Source organism: Panthera tigris, chromosome C1 (genome assembly GCF_018350195.1).
Source record: "Panthera tigris isolate Pti1 chromosome C1, P.tigris_Pti1_mat1.1, whole genome shotgun sequence".
Lineage (NCBI taxonomy): Eukaryota > Metazoa > Chordata > Mammalia > Carnivora > Felidae > Panthera > Panthera tigris.
The window spans coordinates 70,989,174-71,009,039 of NC_056667.1; the positions used below are offsets into that span (position 1 = coordinate 70,989,174).

General features: G+C 43.5%; 2 protein-coding genes across 3 annotated transcripts in view; both read right to left on the reverse strand.

Moving 5' to 3' along the window:
* MCOLN2 (mucolipin TRP cation channel 2) overlaps positions 1-5,253 on the reverse strand; it is a 56,881-nt gene extending 51,628 nt beyond the window's left edge. Inside the window, exon 1 of one of the 2 annotated variants that reach the window (XM_042997706.1) lies at positions 5,009-5,253. In XM_042997706.1, coding sequence (XP_042853640.1) covers positions 5,009-5,085 — 77 coding nt within the window. In that variant the 5' untranslated portion in view covers positions 5,086-5,253. Of the gene's footprint in view, positions 1-4,557; positions 4,678-5,008 lie in introns of those variants that run through there. The other variant, XM_015536218.2, reaches the window with a different exon arrangement.
* A 3,317-nt stretch (positions 5,254-8,570) lies between these two features.
* MCOLN3 (mucolipin TRP cation channel 3) overlaps positions 8,571-19,866 on the reverse strand; it is a 45,549-nt gene continuing 34,253 nt past the window's right edge. The window contains exons 8-13 of the mRNA XM_007079174.3: positions 15,982-16,094; positions 15,754-15,903; positions 11,837-11,938; positions 11,605-11,727; positions 10,316-10,522; positions 8,571-8,823 (exon numbers count right to left, since the gene is read on the reverse strand). Of these exons, the coding sequence (XP_007079236.1) occupies positions 8,689-8,823; positions 10,316-10,522; positions 11,605-11,727; positions 11,837-11,938; positions 15,754-15,903; positions 15,982-16,094 (830 nt within the window). The 3' untranslated portion in view covers positions 8,571-8,688. The remainder of the gene's footprint in view (positions 8,824-10,315; positions 10,523-11,604; positions 11,728-11,836; positions 11,939-15,753; positions 15,904-15,981; positions 16,095-19,866) is intronic.

Consider the following 19,866-nt stretch of genomic DNA (forward strand, 5'->3'; position numbering starts at 1 on the left):
AGATGACTACAAAAATGTTCACTGTAACCCTACTGGCAACATTGTATTGACCTAAAGATGTCTATGCATATTGTTAATTCTTTTAAGTTACGAAATAAATATATTGAGACTCCATTTTTCAAGTCTTGAAGTGCATAAACCAGAAAGGAAAAAAAAAATCTTGGCACTCTTTTGCAGTAGTGTCACATACAATCTCAAATTTCTTCTTTAAGTCCTCCATATTTTCTTGATTTTTGGTGATTAACATATGGATTCTTGAGTTGTCATGAGTTAAAACAAGTTATGTAAAAAAGGAATCTAATAACACATGCCAGGTAATCCAGTATTTCTCTGCCTGATGTTTGTGTGGGAGATAGAAAGTGGGGAAGTCAGGCAGAGACTAAATTTCACTGTGTTTACAGCAATGACCATGCTGGCCCAGGGAGTGAATGTCACAGAGCAACCTGGCAGATGGAAGGCTTCAGAAAAATCCCAAGAACATACATCATACATTTTTTTTTCTTCGACTCCAATTCCTATAATGAGCTGATTTTCTCATGATTTGTGCTGAGAGAGAGAGAGAGGGAGGCAGAGGAATGGATCCAGATAGCTGATGCTGTGGGACTTCCAATAAAAGGAAGTCAAGGAGGAAAGGAGGAAAGGAGGAAAGGAGGAAAGGAGGAAAGGAAGAAAGGAAGAAAGGAAGAAAGGAAGAAGAAGGAAAAAGAAAGGAGGGAGGAAAGAAAGGAGGGAGGAAAGAAAGGAGGGGAAAAAGACAGAAACTCTGGTTACCGTGTAAGCATAGCTCTCAGGACATAAATGACATGGTCATTCTAATCCTGAGAAGCACTGGAGAAGAAAAACTGTAGGGCTTTTCATTTCCCACTGGAGCCACTCATAAAAAAATGTGCATGCTACAACTTTCAGGAATTTCCCTAAAGACGACCCACCATGCCACCCAGTTCCTATAAAATCCCCTCTCATCACCACTTTGCTGCCTCTGGCGAGCAAGAAAGCAGAAGTAGGGCTGCACATTTTTAAAGTGCTGGTTCTGAACAAGTCATGCCCCCTTTGAAAATCCTGACCAATCAGCTCTCTAGGTCAGAGATAAGTAAAGCAAAACTCCATTTCTTAGCAATACAGGCTTCCAAAAGCACTTACAGCTGGAGAAGATGAGAGGAATCATGGCAGCCTTCACATTTGGCTTTCTCTAACATTTCAACAAAATCCCCATTTAACAGGGTCATGCTAATGACTCTCCCAAAGGAAAAGGAAAATTAAAAGCCATAAAGCCATAAGTAACCACTTTCTCCTCAAATCACTGAATGAGTTTACCTTATTCTTAGACAAGCCCACCTCAGTGTCAGCTGGGGAATCTCTAGGTTCACCCTATCTGTGACAATTCCCTCTAGCTGCTCTAGGTGATATAATTTTTTAAAGCCCACCATTTAAATTATGGGTCTTCTGGAATTATAGCAAGGACAATTTTTCAGAACCTTTGGCTTCACTAGTCACCAATTATTGCCTGACAGATGTATTCAAGGAGAGATAACAGAAGACAACCTTCAAAGGAGAAGGAAGGAAACCATCCCCCTATTGAGGGGACAGGAATATTGGCAACCTCCCTCCCCCCCTCCCCAAAGCTGTCTTGCCACACCAGGGAAAAGGAGGCAGGGGTCCAAGGTCAGAGTAGAAAGCTCAGCTAGAGGTCATCTAAGGAAAATGGGACCCCCCCCCCCCGCACAACACCCCGCCATGATTGCCAAAGCAAACAAGTAAACAAACCAAAACCTGGCTTTAAACATTTGATCCTGAAAAGAATATTACAGTTTGAGTAAAAAAGAATGAAGTCTGGAAATAAAAGTTTTCTCTATGAAGCCCATAATCATGATGTAAGAGCTCACTGAAGGGTGATCTCATTCTTTAGAACTCACATGTGGAACCTAGACTCCTGGCTGTGGCTAAGAACAGCCCAGCCTTCGCTAGAGAGATTCCACTTTTATCTTTCATGGCCAAAAGGGTTTTCTTTGGCTGCTAATTTTACTTTGAAAACTGTAGCCACAAGAAGTCACCTGTTTTTCTACTAGGTTTTAAGAACTGTCTTATCCTGGGTTTCACTTCACATCAGTGAAGAGACCGAGCCTGAAGAGATTAGCTTGTGAATATGATCACTCCTGACTTTGAGTTCTCTATTCTCTGCCATTCTGTTCAAAATTTGTCTCCATTACTCTTTCTCCTTGCTTCATTATGAGTTTTTATATTTATTACTCTGTTGTTAAAAACAACACTTTTTACATTTTTGTAATGTTTATTTTTGAGAGAGAGAGAGAGAGAGAGAAACAGAGCATGAGTGGGGGAGGGGCAGAGAGAGAGGGAGACACAGAATCCCAAGCAGGCTCCACGTTCTGAGCTGTCAGCCCAGAGCCCGATGTGGGACTTGAACTCACGAACCGTGAGATCATGACCTGAGCCGGAGATGGATGCTCAACCAAGTGAGCCACCCAGGCACTCCAGAAACAACACTTTGAATATGCTCTTCCTTGGGAGAAAAGAACATGGCCTTCTAAAACACTGCAGGATTTACCGATTTTTAAGTGTAGGGGATTAAATCAAATTGGCACCATTATGTTGACCCCTGCATGGCAACGCTCAGGAGAAGAGTGGGAAATGTGTCTGTTTTTTTTTCTTTTAATATTAAATACAATTTATTGTCAAATTGGTTTCCATACAACACCCAGCGGTCATCCCAACAGGTGCCCTCCTCAATGTCTGTTTTTAAAGCGTCCAGGCCACAGCCCTGGTTTAAGGAAGGTTTGCTAAAGGAGAAGGGCAAGTTTCTGGTAGTGGAAGCTTATTTGACGCAACGTGAAGTATGAAGAGGAAGATGAGCTAAAATCTTGAGACTGTTGACTCAAACGGAAGAAGCTACTGGATTCCCCCCAGCTTAGGCTGTTTGGTTAGCACATCACAGAGGTGGTGAACATCTCTCAAAAGTGTGAAGCCCACGTCCCACCTCTGCAGAGAACAATGCAGCTGGTCCCTTGAACATCAAACATCCGAATTCATATCTTGACAGCTAGACCACCTTTCCCATGCCCTCTCTCGATGACCCCTTCTTCCATTCTCAGTTTACAATGACACAAGCCTCTGTTTCCCACTGGTCCTGCACAACCAGGATATATAGATTTCAAATGTAAATCCCTTCGAAAGCTATTTGTGTGCACGGCCAAGTGTGTGTCCTGTAGTATAAGAATGGGAGCCTCTGTAGATACTCCCTGGATATGATACAAATGGTTAAGCTGTGAAGGAAACGTGCTAAGAAAAATACTGGACTAAAGATTTAAAACAAACAACAACAACACAGATTATATACATCACACCCACCGTAAGCACAAGCCTGTGTATCAGTCCACGCAGAAGACAGTAAGGAAACCCGGAGTCTGTGTGCTCCCCACCTTTTAGGACAGGGCTTTTAGAGCTAAGGCAGTGGAAGAAACGTATCACTTCTGCCCATCTGCCCCATTAAAAATCGACATTTAAGAGAGATGGTCATTTTGGTGTAACATTTGCATGTATCCAGTCGTCAAAGTTGTACCACAGTTATGTCCTCTAATTCAAACCTAGCCTTTCAAAGGTCTTAAAAAACATATATGTGTGTATATATATATATATATATATATATATATATATATATATATATACACACACACATATATATACGTGTGTGCATATATATATACACACACGTGTGTATATGTGTGTGTGTGTGTGTATATATACACACACACACACACACACACCCCACGCTTGCTTGGAATTGAAGTCATCTGGACAGCCACCAGAGATCAAGTAAATTCTCTTAAAGTCTGGCTTTCCTTGCTAGCATAAGTCCACTTGTAATACTGAGAACGCCATGCAAGAAACGCAGGAGAGTCTCTCCACTATTTCGAGAAAATGTAAAGGCCCACCACTGGATTTGTTTTGTGAGCAGAGGGGGAGCCAAGGCCTGCTGGTACTCACCCCCCCCCACCCCCGCCCCGGGCTCGGGCTCAGCCACGCAGCTGGGTGGTGGCGGCTTTGACCACGGAGGCGGGGCCCCTCGGCAGCGCCATCCGGCTGAACTGTGCGCCTTTTCATAAAGGTAGAGGAATTGGGGTTAACCACACTGTAACCCTCCCACCTGAGGAAAAGGCCTGTTTGTTCCGGAAGGCACAGCCCAGCCTTATTTAACTAACTGCAAGCAGCTAATATAAGCACGCCCAAGGCAGCAAGAAAGCTCTAGTCTAGAACAGCAAAGCCATCCATTTGATGAGAGTTCCTCCAGAATCCGACATCCTGAAGGATACCGCTCAGGCGCCTCACCTGACGGTTAGCCTGAAAACACCTGATCCTGTCTCCCGCGTCCCGGCCTGGGGAAACCGATAAGGCTGCCGGGCCACGTCTCCGCCTTCAAAACTTTCCACGGCTTTGGGGATTCCGAGCAGGAAAACCCGTTCAGTGCACACACCTCTCAGCCCTCCCGGGCACGCACGCCTTCCCTAAAGTTGGAGCCCTGCTAGGCGGGCTCCCTTCTCTTACCCTTCCTGCAGCCCCCCGGGGCCCGAAGACCCGGGCCCGGGGGTGGGGACGGCGGGGCGCTGCTCCGGCCGCGCGTCGGCGGGACCGCAAGGCTGAAGTGCGAGCCGGGAGCCCAGCGGCGCGTGGCCAGGCGTTCCCGCCCCGCCCCCGAGTCACCACCTCCGCCGCGTTGCTTCCCTCCGGGCAGCGCGAGCTGGGAGCTGGGCCCCGGGGTACTTTTTTTCCACGTGTAAAGCGGCGGGCCTCTCCGAGCCCCGGGGGGCTGGAGGCAGCTTAGCGGAGCCAGGCGGGGGCGGTGGGAGAAGCAGCGGAGTAGGGACGCCCGAAGACCCCAGGAGGAAAGCAGTCCGGGGAGGGCCGGCGGTGGGGCCCCCGGGGAGGGCCCGCGGAAGGCAGGGGGCCCCCAGGACGCTCCAAGCGGGCTGGAGCCGAGAGACCCAGGGGTACTGACCTGTGGCGGGGCCCCCAGGACAGGCCTGAGGCTCCGTTCCACGCCGGCAGGTCCAGAGCCTCCACGCCGGAAGGCATGGTGCTGCCCCTGTGCGGCAGGAGGAGACCGAGGGTGGGACGGCTGCACCTGCCTCGGCCCCGGGGTGCCGACCCCAAGCTTCCGCGCTGGAGTGTCGGGTGTGCCGGGCGCTGCGGCCAGCCCGCTCCGCGTCCGGGGTGTCTGCCGGGAGGTCCGGCTAGGGAGAAGCACCTTCTAAAGGGAGCCCGACTGTGGAGCGCTGGTGCCGCCCGCGCGCCCTCCACACTGCCCCCAGGCGGCGGGGCCGCGCACTCCCTGCTCCCCGCGACCCCAGCCTTTTTTCGCTCCCTCTTGTTTTCTGCACCCATTCTGCGCATTTCTGCAGTCATTTCTATTTTGATGCGTTCAGGACACACTCAGTGCCAAGCCGAGTGCTGGGTACTGTGGACACCAGCATAAGAAAGACATGGTCCTTTCCTCTAGGACCTTACATAAACTGGCAAGCTCATTCGGTTAAGTTCATTCATTGGAACGTGTTTGTATTCTGAAGTGTACGATCACAAAACTCTGTGACAAGAGTCATGTTTCGGAGATGTTAAAACTACCGACGCGCAAGGGAAGAAAAACGAATGGCCTTTCGCTCGCGTGGGGGAGCTTGAGCGAACCCCCTGCTCGGGGAGTACGTGTCTCTGTGACCCCGGGAGGGACAGAGGGGCGGCACAGACTTGCAGGACCCGAGCGTCGGGACTCTGTAAGCCTGCGCTCGCAGCGGCCTCTGCTCTTCCCTCCCAGAGCACGAAAGGTAGGGGAACCGGCCTGGGAAACCAGGCATGAATCTTAGAAGGTGGGGGTCTCCGGCATTTGTCCAAATGTCATGTTTCTGCTTTGGGTGATATTGACTTGGCAGTTTGGACCCGGCCAACAGCCTGTTTTCCTGGGAGCCCTCTTCCTTCTTTTCACGTGATAGTAGCAGCAGAGAAAGTCCGACTTCCAGGAGATTTGGATCAGCGAGTGTGTAAAGGTTTGTGGGTTTAGCGAAGACAAAGAATATTCTGCCAAGTAATTATTGTAACGTGCGTCTTCAGGTAGATGTAATTGGACAGAATGATGCGAACAAATATACATAATTGACCCTCTTTTGCAAGTCGCTTTTAAGGCAAAAATGACTTAGAGTCCCTTTAATCGAGGTGCCCACTGAGTGCAGACAGGCTTGGAAGATCCCGTTTACCCAGTTAGTACAGTGCCCGCAGGTGGGTGCAAGGGTGGTGTGGTTAGGTTCCTTTTTATAAGAAAACGAGAGGAAATGGAACTCTGTGTTCTTGTGGGGAGGATGTGGACCCCCTTGAAAAAGGCAGACGGTGACTTGATTGCAGAGTGTTGGAGGAAGTATATGGAAAGTAGGAAATATTATGTGTGTGTATATATGTACACACACAATTTTTATAGTAAAGAATTTTCAAGCCTTTAATTCAAAGGAAAGCTTGCCATGAAGGAACAGCCCTATTAACTTCAAAATTCTAGCACTCCACCAGGGACAACAATCCCTTTAGAAGTGGACTGTAAACTGGAATAACTTTTTTTGTATCAGCAAACTACCCAAAATACTGAAGTTTTAGAAAACTCCAGTAGAAATTTTAGAACTTCAGTAGAAGTTTTAGAAAACTTCAGTATTTCTACTGAATAACTAATCAGTGGGTAGTTAAAAAGAAAATTAATTGTTAACAGTGCATTTATTAAGAACATTTACCATGTGCAAGGGCTCTGTGCTTCAAGGGGCCAGGAGTAACCCTGTGTGCCCACTAGGTTCGAAGGTTGATTTCCATGTTATCTCACTGAACACTCAGCACTCTGTGTACTGTCATCTGCTTTTGAAATGAGGAAATGGGTTCAGAGAGGTTTAAGTTGCTGCCCTGAGGTCACCCACACAATTTGTAGTAGATCCAAGATTTCTATTCAGATCTTTGAGTTTCCAAAATCTTTATTCTCACTACACTGCTACGCTGAGAGAGATCTAATTCACAGTCACTGCCCTTGAATCACTTTCCTGATCTGGAGAAGTTTCCCTCGTTTCATAAAGCGGAAAAGACATACATGCACATAATAGCTATAATTGGTGATGCACATATTACTGACAGGTCTAAAAGCATTATTTTATTTTTTTTTATAAAGGCATTATTTAAAAAAACAAACGGTAAATAAATTCTTATCAAACACTGTAGGGGAAGAAATAGTTGCAATAGGGAACTCCAAGTAGCTCAAATTTTAATGTGCAAGTGAAACACCAGGGGATCCAGAGACTTAGATTTTCCATTTCTTAAAAGCCATAAATACTGCAAGAATAGCTTATACTTATTATAGAACCTCACATTTCAACGCCTGCAGTCATTATTATGATCCTCATTATATTAAATAATAAGACTTCAGTGTCTCAAGGCTATCTTCATTTAGCCCTTAAAATTAAAAATTAACAAATCAGTTTTCTTTACAAAAAAAGTTTGCTTTGAGAAAACCTTTATTGCACATCATTAAGTTCATTTCTATTTGAATGAATAGCACACAAAACAAAGATACATGTTGTAAAATTCCCTAAAATTCCAATCAGCAGTATCCAAGGAATGTAGACTTTGTTCTGTCTTTTAAGGCATACATTTTCTACTTATTTTTAAGTTATGACCATAATTGTTTTTTTAAGGTGTTTTTTTTTAAGTACTTTAATGTTTATTTATTTTTGAGAGTAAGCACATGCACGAGCTAGTGGGGGAGGGGCAGAGAATGACTGACTGAGGATCCTTGAAGAGGGCATTGCACTGACTGGAGAGAGCCTGAGGCAGGGCTTGAACTCACAAACTGTGAGATCATGACCTGAGTCAAAATCCAGAGTCAGACGCTTAACCCACTGAGCCACCCAGGCGCCCCAAGAGAAGAATTTAAAATGCGATGATTAGGGATGCCAGGGTGGCTCAGTTGGTTGAGCTGACTCTTGATTTTGGTTCAGGTCAGAATCCCAAGGATTGAGCACCACATCAAGCCCCATGTATAATCCCACGTCAAACCCCAAGTTGAGCCCCATGCTGAGCATGGAGCCTGCTTAAGATTCTTGCTTTCTCTGTCTCTGCCCTTCTCCCCCCGTGCTCACTTGCTCGCTCTCTCTTTCCAATAAAAAATAAAATTAAAATAATAAAATAAAATAAAATAAAATAAAATAATTACTGATCTATACCAACCACTTCCCCTCTCTCTCAGGGATGAACCCCAGAGAGTGGTCAAGACCAGAGTTAGTGAGTTTTATGAAGTCAGACTAGGCATTGTTCTCCACTGATGACACAATCAATCCAGTAAAAATAGCTGGAAGCAAGAGTGTAAGAGCTGAAGAGGGGGATAGAGAACATATTCTAAAGCTTATGGCAAAATAAACAAGAAATAACAAGAACCTAATGGCTTCTCTCATCCAAGTTAATTTAAAAAAATAAACCCAATATAAAGCTGCAAAAGACATTAAATATTGCTTTTAAAAATATAAATAGTTCTTGATAAATTATAGCTATTGGTTTGCTCAAAGCAATAGTCTTCAAATATACTGTACCTGATCTTAAAATATCCATACAGTTTCCCAACTCAGCTATATATTATATATCCCTCTAGAGCACAGATTAGCCTGATAGCTACTTTTTACAACAGCAGAATATAGAACCTGGAGGGTCGTCTTCTAATCTGTATTTTCCAGAATTGGGTAGATCTTTGCATTCTGCTATAAATGTACGAAGTTCAGTCTCTGGGAAGCCATCTTGTTGGTAATGCTACATAGAAGAATTAAAAAAAAAAAGTTCTCATTAGTAAGTCCCTTGAAAACAGCTTTATTCCACATTCAAAATGGATCATTTGTCAAGGGAGGGAATCTTTCTAAAGGGATAATTCAGTCACTTTCAAGTATTTTCAGGGAGATATAGCCTCTAGAGACATTCTTAGGTTTAGCTACGGAAAAGTCAGTCTAGAATTCTGCAGTGTCCTCCTGGGCTCTCTCTTATGAGTCTGGCTCAATCCAAAATGGGCATGCTGAATCTGAGTCTGAGCCATCCTTCCAGGAAGAATCCATTCTATATACCCTTTGGGAGTCTCTCTTTCAGACAGACAGGTTTAAGGGGTCAGTTCAGGGTCTAAGATCTCTAGAGCATGTGCTGACCAGAGAGGACCAGCCATCACTTGCCCACCTGACAGGTGCTTTGGGCCCATGGAAAAAGGTAAACACCTAAACTGTGAGTCTCAGACTTGTATCATCAAGAGTTGTTAACTAACATTACTACCTTTGAGACCTTGGCTACCACCCTTGAATAACATATAGTTCTCTGCATGAAGAGCTGAAGGCAGTGAACTTTTAGAGCACAGTGGGGCAGGATTTAGACAGGTACAACTATATTCTTTCTCAGTGGCCTTGGTGACTCTAAGCACACATCTGCCAAGCAAGTATTAATAAAGACAATCAGTTTCTGAAATCTAAGTCAGTAAAAATGAAGTCATGGCCCTGGCTTCACAAGCAAGGTATTCATAATTATCAACTCATCAACTCCTACTAACCCTCTCTTTATCCCCGGGGCCATTTATATGATAACATGTTTCAGTACCCCTTCTCATACCCAGAAAGTCCTCAAGTGGAAGTGTCTATGTCAATGGTATATCTAATAGTATAAGGTTATTAGAAATTTAAATATATAGCGATATTTAGCCTGCTTTTCCATATTTCAAAGGGCTCAAAATAACTTTTAAAATATCCCATGTGAGGGACAATATAAATAATAGCTTTTCAAATCAGCTTTTCTAACACATGTAAAGCTTACATGGCTAGCACCTGACATATCAATCCCCTCACTCTTCTGGAGATCAGGCCTCAGGATAGTCCCAGGCAGGTCCTTGCCAAGAGTCTGGGTTCAGTCACAGTACACTCCAAACCAAGAGGTTAATTTTTCTTTATGAAAATTGGATTTTAAATGGTCCCCATCAAATTTTGAAATGCCATATGTTTCACTTACCCAATGCCTACTGGTCTTTAGAATTCTAATACGAGTTTAGAAATCTTGTTTGAAAAAAAGCACAATTACTTAGAGACAAAACCTAAAATATTCTACAAATTCAAATTCTTCATTTCTGTTTCTCAATATCTACAATTGAAGTCTTTCTTTTCCACCTTGAAAAAATTAACATTCTAGCTGTTCTCCTCCCTCTTAGGTACCATATTTTATTGCCATTCTACAAGTTCTAGAAAAATGCTGCTACTTAAGCTCTTGATGAACCTACCTTAATTGTTTCATATGTATCAGTGATCAGTGCAATGAAAAGACTTAAAATCATATATATAAAGAGGCTGATGAATGAGTAGAGGTAAATTCTGCTAAACAACCAGACCAAATAACTTTTTTGTTGCATTTTTGCAAATGTGGCAAACATATCATCTCCATTTATCAGAGAGAAAAGGCACTCAGAGACCATGTTCAGAGAACGGAACTGGAAAAAGAAAAGAGAAAAAGTTCACTTTATTTCACATTCCTTCCCACTGGAGATTGTTCATGACACTATACTAAAAAATAATGGACCACGTATCCTTGTAAACTATGTAGTTAGCCTGCAGTAATTACAAGCATTTGCTATGTGATACATGCAACCTGTATAATGCCTACTGTTTTTCCTGAACAAGCAGCTCCTTCTTTGTGCTCCCCTTAAGGGGAGCAGCCTGAATTGAAGCTGCTGGTTTGCACCCTCAGCGCTTTTCTGAGTCAAGTCTGACCATTCCCTCTGCCTACATGGAAAGAGATCCTAGAAACACTTATGCAGAGATACCCAAGTCCTAACCATGCATGCTCATACTTCTCATTTTAAAGTTCATTCCATTTGGGATAATGGTATTATAATCAGGACTGACTCTGGTAACAAAAAAAATGCATAGATTTCTTCAAGTTCCTCCCTATACTCCCTTTTTAATAAAATCACATTTCCAAAAGTCTTGCCTAAAAAGCTCTTTATTTTTTAATTTTTTTTAACGTTTATTTATTTTTGAGACAGAGAGAGAGAGAGAGAGAGAGAGAGAGAGAGAGAGAGCATGAACAGGGGAGGGGCAGAGAGAGGGAGACACAGAATTGGAAACAGGCTCCAGGCTCTGAGCCATCAGCCCAGAGCCCGACGCGGGGCTCGAACCCACGGACCGCGAGATCGTGACCTGAGCCGAAGTCGGACGCTTAACCGACTGAGCCACCCAGGTGCCCCAAAAGCTGACTCTTTATATTGATGAATCAAGTTGACTTATCTTGATCTCATAGGTGGTAAAAAAATAAATAAAATAAAATAAAATAAAATAAAATAAAATAAAGACATAATTATCCGATATAGTCCATAAAAGGAGGTGAAGTAGCTGAGTGAATCAATTATTCTCTCAAGTTGGTCACACCTTACCAGTTCACAAACATGGCACCAGATATACGACCTTCGACATTTTCAGGCTGAGTCACAAAATAGAAGGAGCTCATTTTAAAAGAATAACTGGCACTATTTTAGGAGCTTGATAGTAACAGGAAAACGTTGTTTATTGGTACCTTATCATGGTAAGGCCCCAGCACAATCCATCCACAGAAGCAATAGCCCAAATAAATCATTGCGGCACAGCAACAGAACCTGATGACATTGGGCAGCGCTGCCTGAAGGGTCAGAATAAGGAGCTAGGAAAGTAAGAGAGGCTGTTAGAATCCCCTTGTCCCTCAGCCAAAGCAGTGCAATAACTCTGAAAGATAGGAATACCAACAGCATGGAGATCCATGGAATCCTTACGTTGTACTTCTGAAAGAAACCGAGGTATCGAACGACTCCGAGCCACACGAGCATGGTGGAAGTCCCAAGAAGTATGCTACAGACGTCATAACTTGTTAGACTCTAAAACAGAGTGGAAAAAAATAACCAGATTATGTAACAGAAATTCATTGGGACAAAAAATATTTCGTTGGGGGGGGGGTGGGTAATAGGAATCAATCAGGCAGTGTTCTAGGTGCTAAGGACAAAGAAGTGAACAGAGAGACAAAATTTCCTTCTCTCCGGAAGCTTGCATTCTAGCGGTGGGAGGGGGGGAGAGATAATAGAAATAAATTAATGGAACTCTCAGTACATTAGCTGATAGTAAGTGCTGAGAAGAAAATTCAGGGGAGGGGGAAAAGAATGCCTCCAGGGTTGCATTTTAAAAGGAGTTGCATTTGAACAAAGACCTGAGAGGAGTGAGAGAGTACAAGCTGAGCAAAAAGCTAGGAGAGGAGTGTTCCAGGCACAGAGACAAGTAAATGCAAAGGCCCCATAGCAGGAGGGTGCCTCAAAAGATGGAGTCCAGCTGCAGTGAGCAATGGGGGAGAGTACAGAGTCACAGAGGTAAGGGGGTAGGTAGTTTAGAGCCTCGTGGCTAATTTAACACCTTTGTATTTTACTCTGATAGGCTGGGGAGATTTGAAAGCTCTGAACAGGATATGATACCATTTGGCTGCTATGATTAAGAGCAGACTGTCCAAAGAGTGAGAAGGCAATTGCAATGATAGAGACGAGAGCTGATGGTGGCTTGGACCAGACTAGTAATGATAGAGGTGATGAGGTGATTGATTGGATTGATAGGATTGATAGGATTTCCTCTTGGATTAGATGGAGGGAAGAGGGGATTAGTCAAAGAGGAGAGTCAAGGATAAATGTATGGCTTTTGTCTTAAGCACCTGAAAAGAATTGCCATTAACTGAAGTTAAAAAAGCCATGAAGAAGCAGGTTTGGCCTGTGGAGGTGGAGATTGAGATTTGGGGTGTTCTGTTTTTTGTTTTGTTTTGTTTTTAATTCAAGTTAGTTAACATACAGTGTAGTCTTGGCTTCAGAAGTAGAACCCAGTGATTCATCTCTTACAGATGACAACCAGTGCTCATCCCAAAAAGTGCTCTTCTTAATGCCCATCACCCATTAACCCATCCCCCACCCACCTCCTCTCCAGCAACCCTCAGCTTGTTCTCTGTATTTAAGAGTCTCTTATCATTTGCTTCCCTCTGTGTTTTTATCTTATTTTTCCTTCTCTTCCCGGATGGTCATCTATTATGTTTCTCAAATTCCACATATGAGTGAAATCATAGGATATCTGTCTTTCTCTGGCTGACTTATTTCACTTAGCATAATACCCTCCGGTTCTATCCACATTGTGGCAAATGGCAAGATTTCATTCATTTTCATTGCCAAGTAGTGTTCCATTGTATATGTACACCACAGAGTATGTTAAATTTGAGGTGCCAAGTAGACGTCCAAATGAAGATATGAAGGTGACAATTAAATATCTGAGACTGGAGTTCAGAGAAGAATTCCAAACTGAAGACACAGATTTAGAAATCATCGGCAGAGAGGTACTATTTAAAGCCATGGACAGGATGAGAGCACCAGGACCGTGGCAGGAAAGAAAATATGTCCAAACATTGCACCTTGAGGCCTTGTCACTTTAATAGGTTGGAGAGATGAGAAGGAACCAGCAAAGGAAGTCAGAAGACCAGCCTGTGATTTAGGATGGAAACCAGGTAAGTGATAGCTCAGGGGAAAAGTGCGTCAACAAAGAAGGAACGCTTGCAGTGTTAAAATCTGCTGATAGGTGGGGCGCCTGGGTGGCGCAGTCGGTTAAGCGTCCGACTTCAGCCAGGTCACGATCTCGCGGTCTGTGAGTTCGAGCCCCGTGTCAGGCTCTGGGCTGATGGCTCGGAGCCTGGAGCCTGTTTCCGATTCTGTGTCTCCCTCTCTCTCTGCCCCTACCCCGTTCATGCTCTCTCTCTGTCCCAAAAATAAAAAAAAAAAAAAACGTTGAAAAAATCTGCTGATAGGTCAAGATGAGGATAAATAATGAATTATTGGACTCAGCAACACTGGAGGTCATCGGAAGGAACATTTTCTGTAGGGTGGTAGGGCGGCCGGATTGGAGCAGATGTAACAGAGAATAGGAGGAACAGAATTAGAAACAAAGGTACCTACTCTTAAGGTCTTTTGCTATGTAAAGGGGAGCCAAAAAAATAGGGAAGTAGCTGGATAGAGAATAGGTTGAGCTTTTGTCTCTTATAAAGGAGAAAGAACACACATACCATCGGGAATGGCACGGTAGAGAACGGGAAACTGATGATGCATGGGGAAAAGGAAGAAGAAAAGCTGGAGCTAAGTTCTTAGGTAAGCAAGGGGGGGGAGGGGGGTTGGCATCTGGGAGGCACATGGGGTTGGCCATGGAGAGTAGCCAAAATAATATATCCACAGAAACAGAAAAAGCAGAGTGTATGGACACTCATGCTGGCAGGTAGATAAATGAAGTGGAGCCTTGTAGAATTTCTTTCTTTCTTTTTTTTTTTTATCTGTGGTTTTGTGAACAGGAAAGAAGCTCATCACTTGACAGTGAGGATGGGGCAGGGGTTTTAGAGTTTCCAGAAGGGATAAAAACGTGAAACGATCATCTGAAAGATGGGGGAGTGAATGGCCTAGAAAAATGTAAAAAACATTGCTGGACACCATTAAGAGCTCAATGAGGTTAATGATAGTTAAGGCTGGTAAAAATAAAGATTTGCTGCATATCTCCTGTGCTCCTTTCTTTTTGTTCCCTAGTCCAATGATAGGGACTCCATATCATCCTAAATCCATTCGTTCCTTCCAAGGAGCGAACATGCCTGGGCTGTTTTCCCCAGCTCCCTTGCAGTTAAATGTGACTAAACGCTCTCCAGTGGGATGTGAACAAGAGCAAAGACTACCAAGACTACCAAGGCTTTCAGACTGTAAAAGCTACCGCCGTGCCGCCGTCTCGTGTTGCCCTTCCCTTCCCTTCCCACACAGGCTGCAACCTGTTCCTGAGCTGACCCAGGATCAACCGCACAATTTGGGCTCCAGAGAAACTCAGTGGCAGGAACGTGGGTCCCTGACTGACCGCGTGGAGCTGAGTGAGTTGCCAACCTGGGAAACCCACCCTGACTATTACATGAGGGAGAAGTACGCTCCTATCTCATCTGAGCCATTGCACGTGGGGCCTCTGACCGGGAATCTCAATCAGCAGACTCCCCAGGTGGCTCATCCTCACCCTCAGTTGAAGCCAGGGCTAGAAAAATATAAATTTGAACAAGATCAGTTTGAACAGTATCAGGTTTTTTTAATTCGATTTTTGCTTTGGCGGCGGTGGCGGGGGAGGAGCGGGGTGATTTCTAGGCTGGGTTAATCCCGACTTAGAATGGAAAATCTTGTAGCTTATCAACGGGGAAAGTAAGAAAAAGGCAGCAACTGTCATCACTCACACAGTGGTAGCCTGGCTTCACTTTCACCCAGGGCCCTACTCTTTTTGTTGTTGTTGAAGATTCTAGCATTTCTTGTGAAAACAACAACAACAAAACCCACCTCTTACCTTCTTTACTTCGGGACATCTAAGAATTCTCGGGCGCACCCCTAGAGCTCAGATTTCATCAGTGTAACATGGACTATTTTTACCAGGTACCCAAATGACTGACTCAGAGGCTTGTATATACCTTTGAAAAACTCGGCCTAAGAGATTGCCTGACTAGACTTAAGAAACTTACTGTTAGCGATTTTAAGTTTATTTAACACCATGTTTGAAAGAAACCATTTACTCTGCAAATTCTCACATCCCGAGAAAATATTAGTGCCAATCTGATACTAACAATGGCATAAATAGTAAAAAACAAAAACAAAAACAAAAACCACTTTACCTTAGCTTGGATTTCCATTTTCAGAATTGATCCAATAACTGTCAATATGTCACTAATAATAATCATGATGTACCATCCATTGACGAATTCCATTTGATCAGAAACAGAAACTTCCTTCTTGTAATGGAGGAGGAAAAAATTGACAAATTCCTTTAGGGGAAAGAGGGAGGCACAGTGAATTTCTCAATCACAATGTCCCCAGCATTCCTAGCAAGCAGCAACCCCTACCTGCTGAAGCTGAAGTCCTGTAATCACAGATCGAAGGCACAGGATTAACGAAGCCAAGCATATCAGAATAACAAAGGCATCAAAGATCATCATGTAGTGAGTGTTCTTCTGAACTGGAAGGAAAGAGCATTACCTGCTTATACTGTGGAACATTCATACGGTGACCTCTACTTCTTGTTTTTTTTTTTTTTTCTTTCATTTTTAGCCTCATTTCTTTTAACTGCTGCATGGCATACCACAATATAGATGTATACTCTTTGTAAAGACACTCAGGTTGCAATCTGTTTTTTCCTGCTACAAACAATTCTTCAAGTCCTCTCTGTGCATCACACCCCGCTTGCTGGGGTTGCCGTGAGGATCAAAGTGATCCTTTAGGCGAACGAATATCTAAAGGCGAAATTGTTGGGGTAAGGCATATGCATATTTCTATGAAAGAAGTTCTAAGAAATTGCCCTTCAAAAACATCATGCCAGTTTACATACCTACACACATCTCCACGTCTTCTCCACCATTGTATATTAATTATCTTTTATTTTTGCCGATCAAAAGAGCAAATCTCATTCCCAATGACATCTTTATCAGGTATTAAATTACTGTAGGTATTCAAGTACCTTATCTTGCCCTTTTGATGTTTTTGTGTGTTTTAATGCGTAAGACAAATACCTCTCATTAGTGTTTTATTAGCTATTCTTACTTGGTTTTTTCCCCCATATATTCTTGAGGATCTGATTGTTAAATTCCTCAATCCAGTAGGATTGTTAAAAATCCTACTGGTACTTTTGCAGGGTGGCGGGGGGATCATGTCACATTCATAAGTTAATTTAGGGAGAATTGGCATATACATGATGTTAAATCTCTTGTCCAAAAATATGATGTGTCTCCCATTGATTCAAGTCTTTTTGTTTCCTTCAGAAGCATTTTCAAATTTTATCTGAAGCCTTCACACTGCTTTTTAGAGTAATTTAGATAATTCAGACATTCTTTCCACAAAGACAGCAAAGAGAAAAGGTCCTGGTAAGTGTTCTTCCCATTAGTATGTAAAGAAAGTTAAAAGGCTTTCTTTTGGGGGTGCCTGGGTGGCTCAGTAGGTTGGGCATCCGACTTCGGCTCAGGTCATGATCTTGCAGTTTGTGGGTTCGAGCCCCGCATCAGGATCTGTGCTGAGATCTGTGCTGACAGCTCGGAGCCTGGAGCCTGCTTTGGATTCTATGTCTCCCTCTTTCTCTGCTCCTCCCCCACTCATGCTGTCTCTCTCTGTCTCTCAAAAATAAAATAAAACATTAAAAAAATTTAAAAAAATAAAAAATAAAAAATAAATAAAAGGCCTTCTTTTGGAAATTACTACTGCCATCAATAGGAGATCTTTAATTATAAGCCTGTGGTCTTTTGTCCTTAATACAGTTGGCCTTCCTGAACACCCTATTAAAACATACCTATCTGGGTATAGAATATTCACCAAGAACCCACCGTGTGGCAGTTTTTCTAGATGCTGAGGATACAAGTGGTGAACAACACAGGCCCCCGACCTTGGGGAACTTCTGTTCTACTGCCAGGAGACACGCAGGGACGTAAACAAGGTACATGAACAAAATGCTTTCAGACAGGAGTAAGTGCTGCGAAGAAAAGAAAGCACCATAGCTAACAGGTAGTGCTACTCCACCCATAGTCCTAAGCACTTTGTAGGTATTACCTCATTTGATCCTCACGGCAACCCCAGCAAGCGGGGGTGTGATTATCCCCACTGGACAGGTGAGAAAATGAGGCACACAGAGGTCAGGGGAATTTGCCCTAGGTGATAAAGCCAGCAGGTGGCAGCACCGGGATTCAAATCTTTGCAGTCTGTCTCCAGCCTCTGTCATTCTAGGTTAGTGATGCGTGGCATCCCTTGGGCACTGTTAGGAATGCACTCTGGCCCCACCCTAGACCCGCTGAGTCAGAAACTGCATTTTCACAAGCTCTTACAGATGACACTAGAGCTCAAGAACCACGGCTCTAGAAGAAGCACACTGCTGGTATGGGTGATGGAGGGAAGAGGCTCATTCGTACAACATGATAGGGGCCAGGAGGTCTCAGGTGAGACCTGAGTGACATGACTGCCCCCTACTGGTAAAACAATAACAAGCACTTAGACTAGTTCGGTAATGGGGCGCCAGGGTGGCTCAGTCGGTTAAGCGTCAGACTCTTGATTTTGGCTCAGGCCATGATCTCGTGGTTCATGAGATCAAGTCCTGCATTGGGCTCTGCACTGTAAGTGCCGAATCCCTGCTTGGGATTCTCTCTCTCACTCTCTCTCGGGCTCTCTCTCTCCATGCCCCACCCCCAGCTCGTGTGTGCTCTCTCTCTCAAAATAAACTTAAAAAAAAATCTATTAAAAAAATTCAGTAATAAAACATCCCATTAATATTGGCCAAGGGGCATCTAATTGTTACTAAAATGTCTACATCTACTTTAGAAAAGCCTAAAAACTAAGAAACAAGCATTTGAGAGAAAGCCTGTGCCAGATACTTTCATATACTCTCATGCTTCCTATTCTAAAGTTTGTGGAGAAGTATTGCAATGTTTACAGATGACAAAACAACTTTGTGTTTCAAATAAACAATTTTGTCATTGAAATACAATTGTGATTTAAGAGCCTCATATATTTGAAGTACCTAATAGTGAAAAAAATACTAGAATGAAGAAATTTCATGTCATTTAAAAAAAAAATTTTAACATTTACTTATTTTTGAGAGAGAGAAACAGAGTGTGAACAGGGGAGGGACAGAGAGAGAGAGGGAGACACAGAATCTAATGCAGGCTCCAGGCTCGGAGCTGTCAGCACAGAGCCCAATACGGGGCTCAAACCCACGAACCGCGAGATCATGACCTGAGCCGAATTTGAACATGCAACCGACTCAGCCACCCAGGTTCCCCCATATCGTTTATTCTTAATATCTCATTACTGCTTCTGACCTTTGTGACTCAACCAGTAGTTACCCCTAAAGCAATGATTTTCCAAGTGTGGCATGAGTAAGGGTGACCTGTACATTCCTAGGCCCCAGCCCAGACCCGGGGACAGCCTTGCAGGGAGCTGGGGTGACTCTTTCGCTCGCCAGAATCTAAGAATCCCAGACCTAATCGTTAAGTCCAGCACAACATACCAAAGGGGCTAGAAAATGAGATAAATTCTTTACAGTCCATTTTCTGGTTCAGCCCCAAAATTCTCAGTGGTACTCAGTCTATAGTTGAATTCATGTCCATATTTCCAAGAATGCACCCTTTCTTCATTTAGTTTACTTTTTAACCTATATAGGAGCTAAATATAATGTGAGGGATGCTTCAGGGTCAAATCTTTCTTGATGTCTCTCTCACTGTATGACCAGGGGCACCAAGATTCACTTCTAAGCCTTAGTTTCTTCATTTGCATAAACAGGGATGCTGCCTATCTCAAGGATATTTTAAAAATATTAAAACGCTGGGATGCCTGGGTGGCTCAGTCAGTGAAGCACCCAACTTCAGTTCAGGTCATGATCTCACAGTCCATGAGTTCAAGCCCCGCGTCGGGCTCTGTGCTGACAGCTCACAGACTAGAGCCTTTTTCAGATTCTGTGTCTCCCTCTCTCTCTGCCCCTCTACTGCTCACCCTCTGTCTCTCTCTCTCTCTCAAAGATAAATACACATTTAAAAAAATAATAAAAATTAAAATATTAAAATGTAGGAGGAAGCCCTTATGTAGTAAGCACTCAATAAATATTAGGTTGGGTATATGTGATTTTTTGCTGGGGGGGTGCGTGCATTTTTTTGTAAGAACTGGGCCAGTGAGGACACATGTAGAAGTCAGCAAAAGTCATTTCAAGTACGAATAATTTATGTCTTGCCTGGAACATCAGATACCTAAAATAAGTT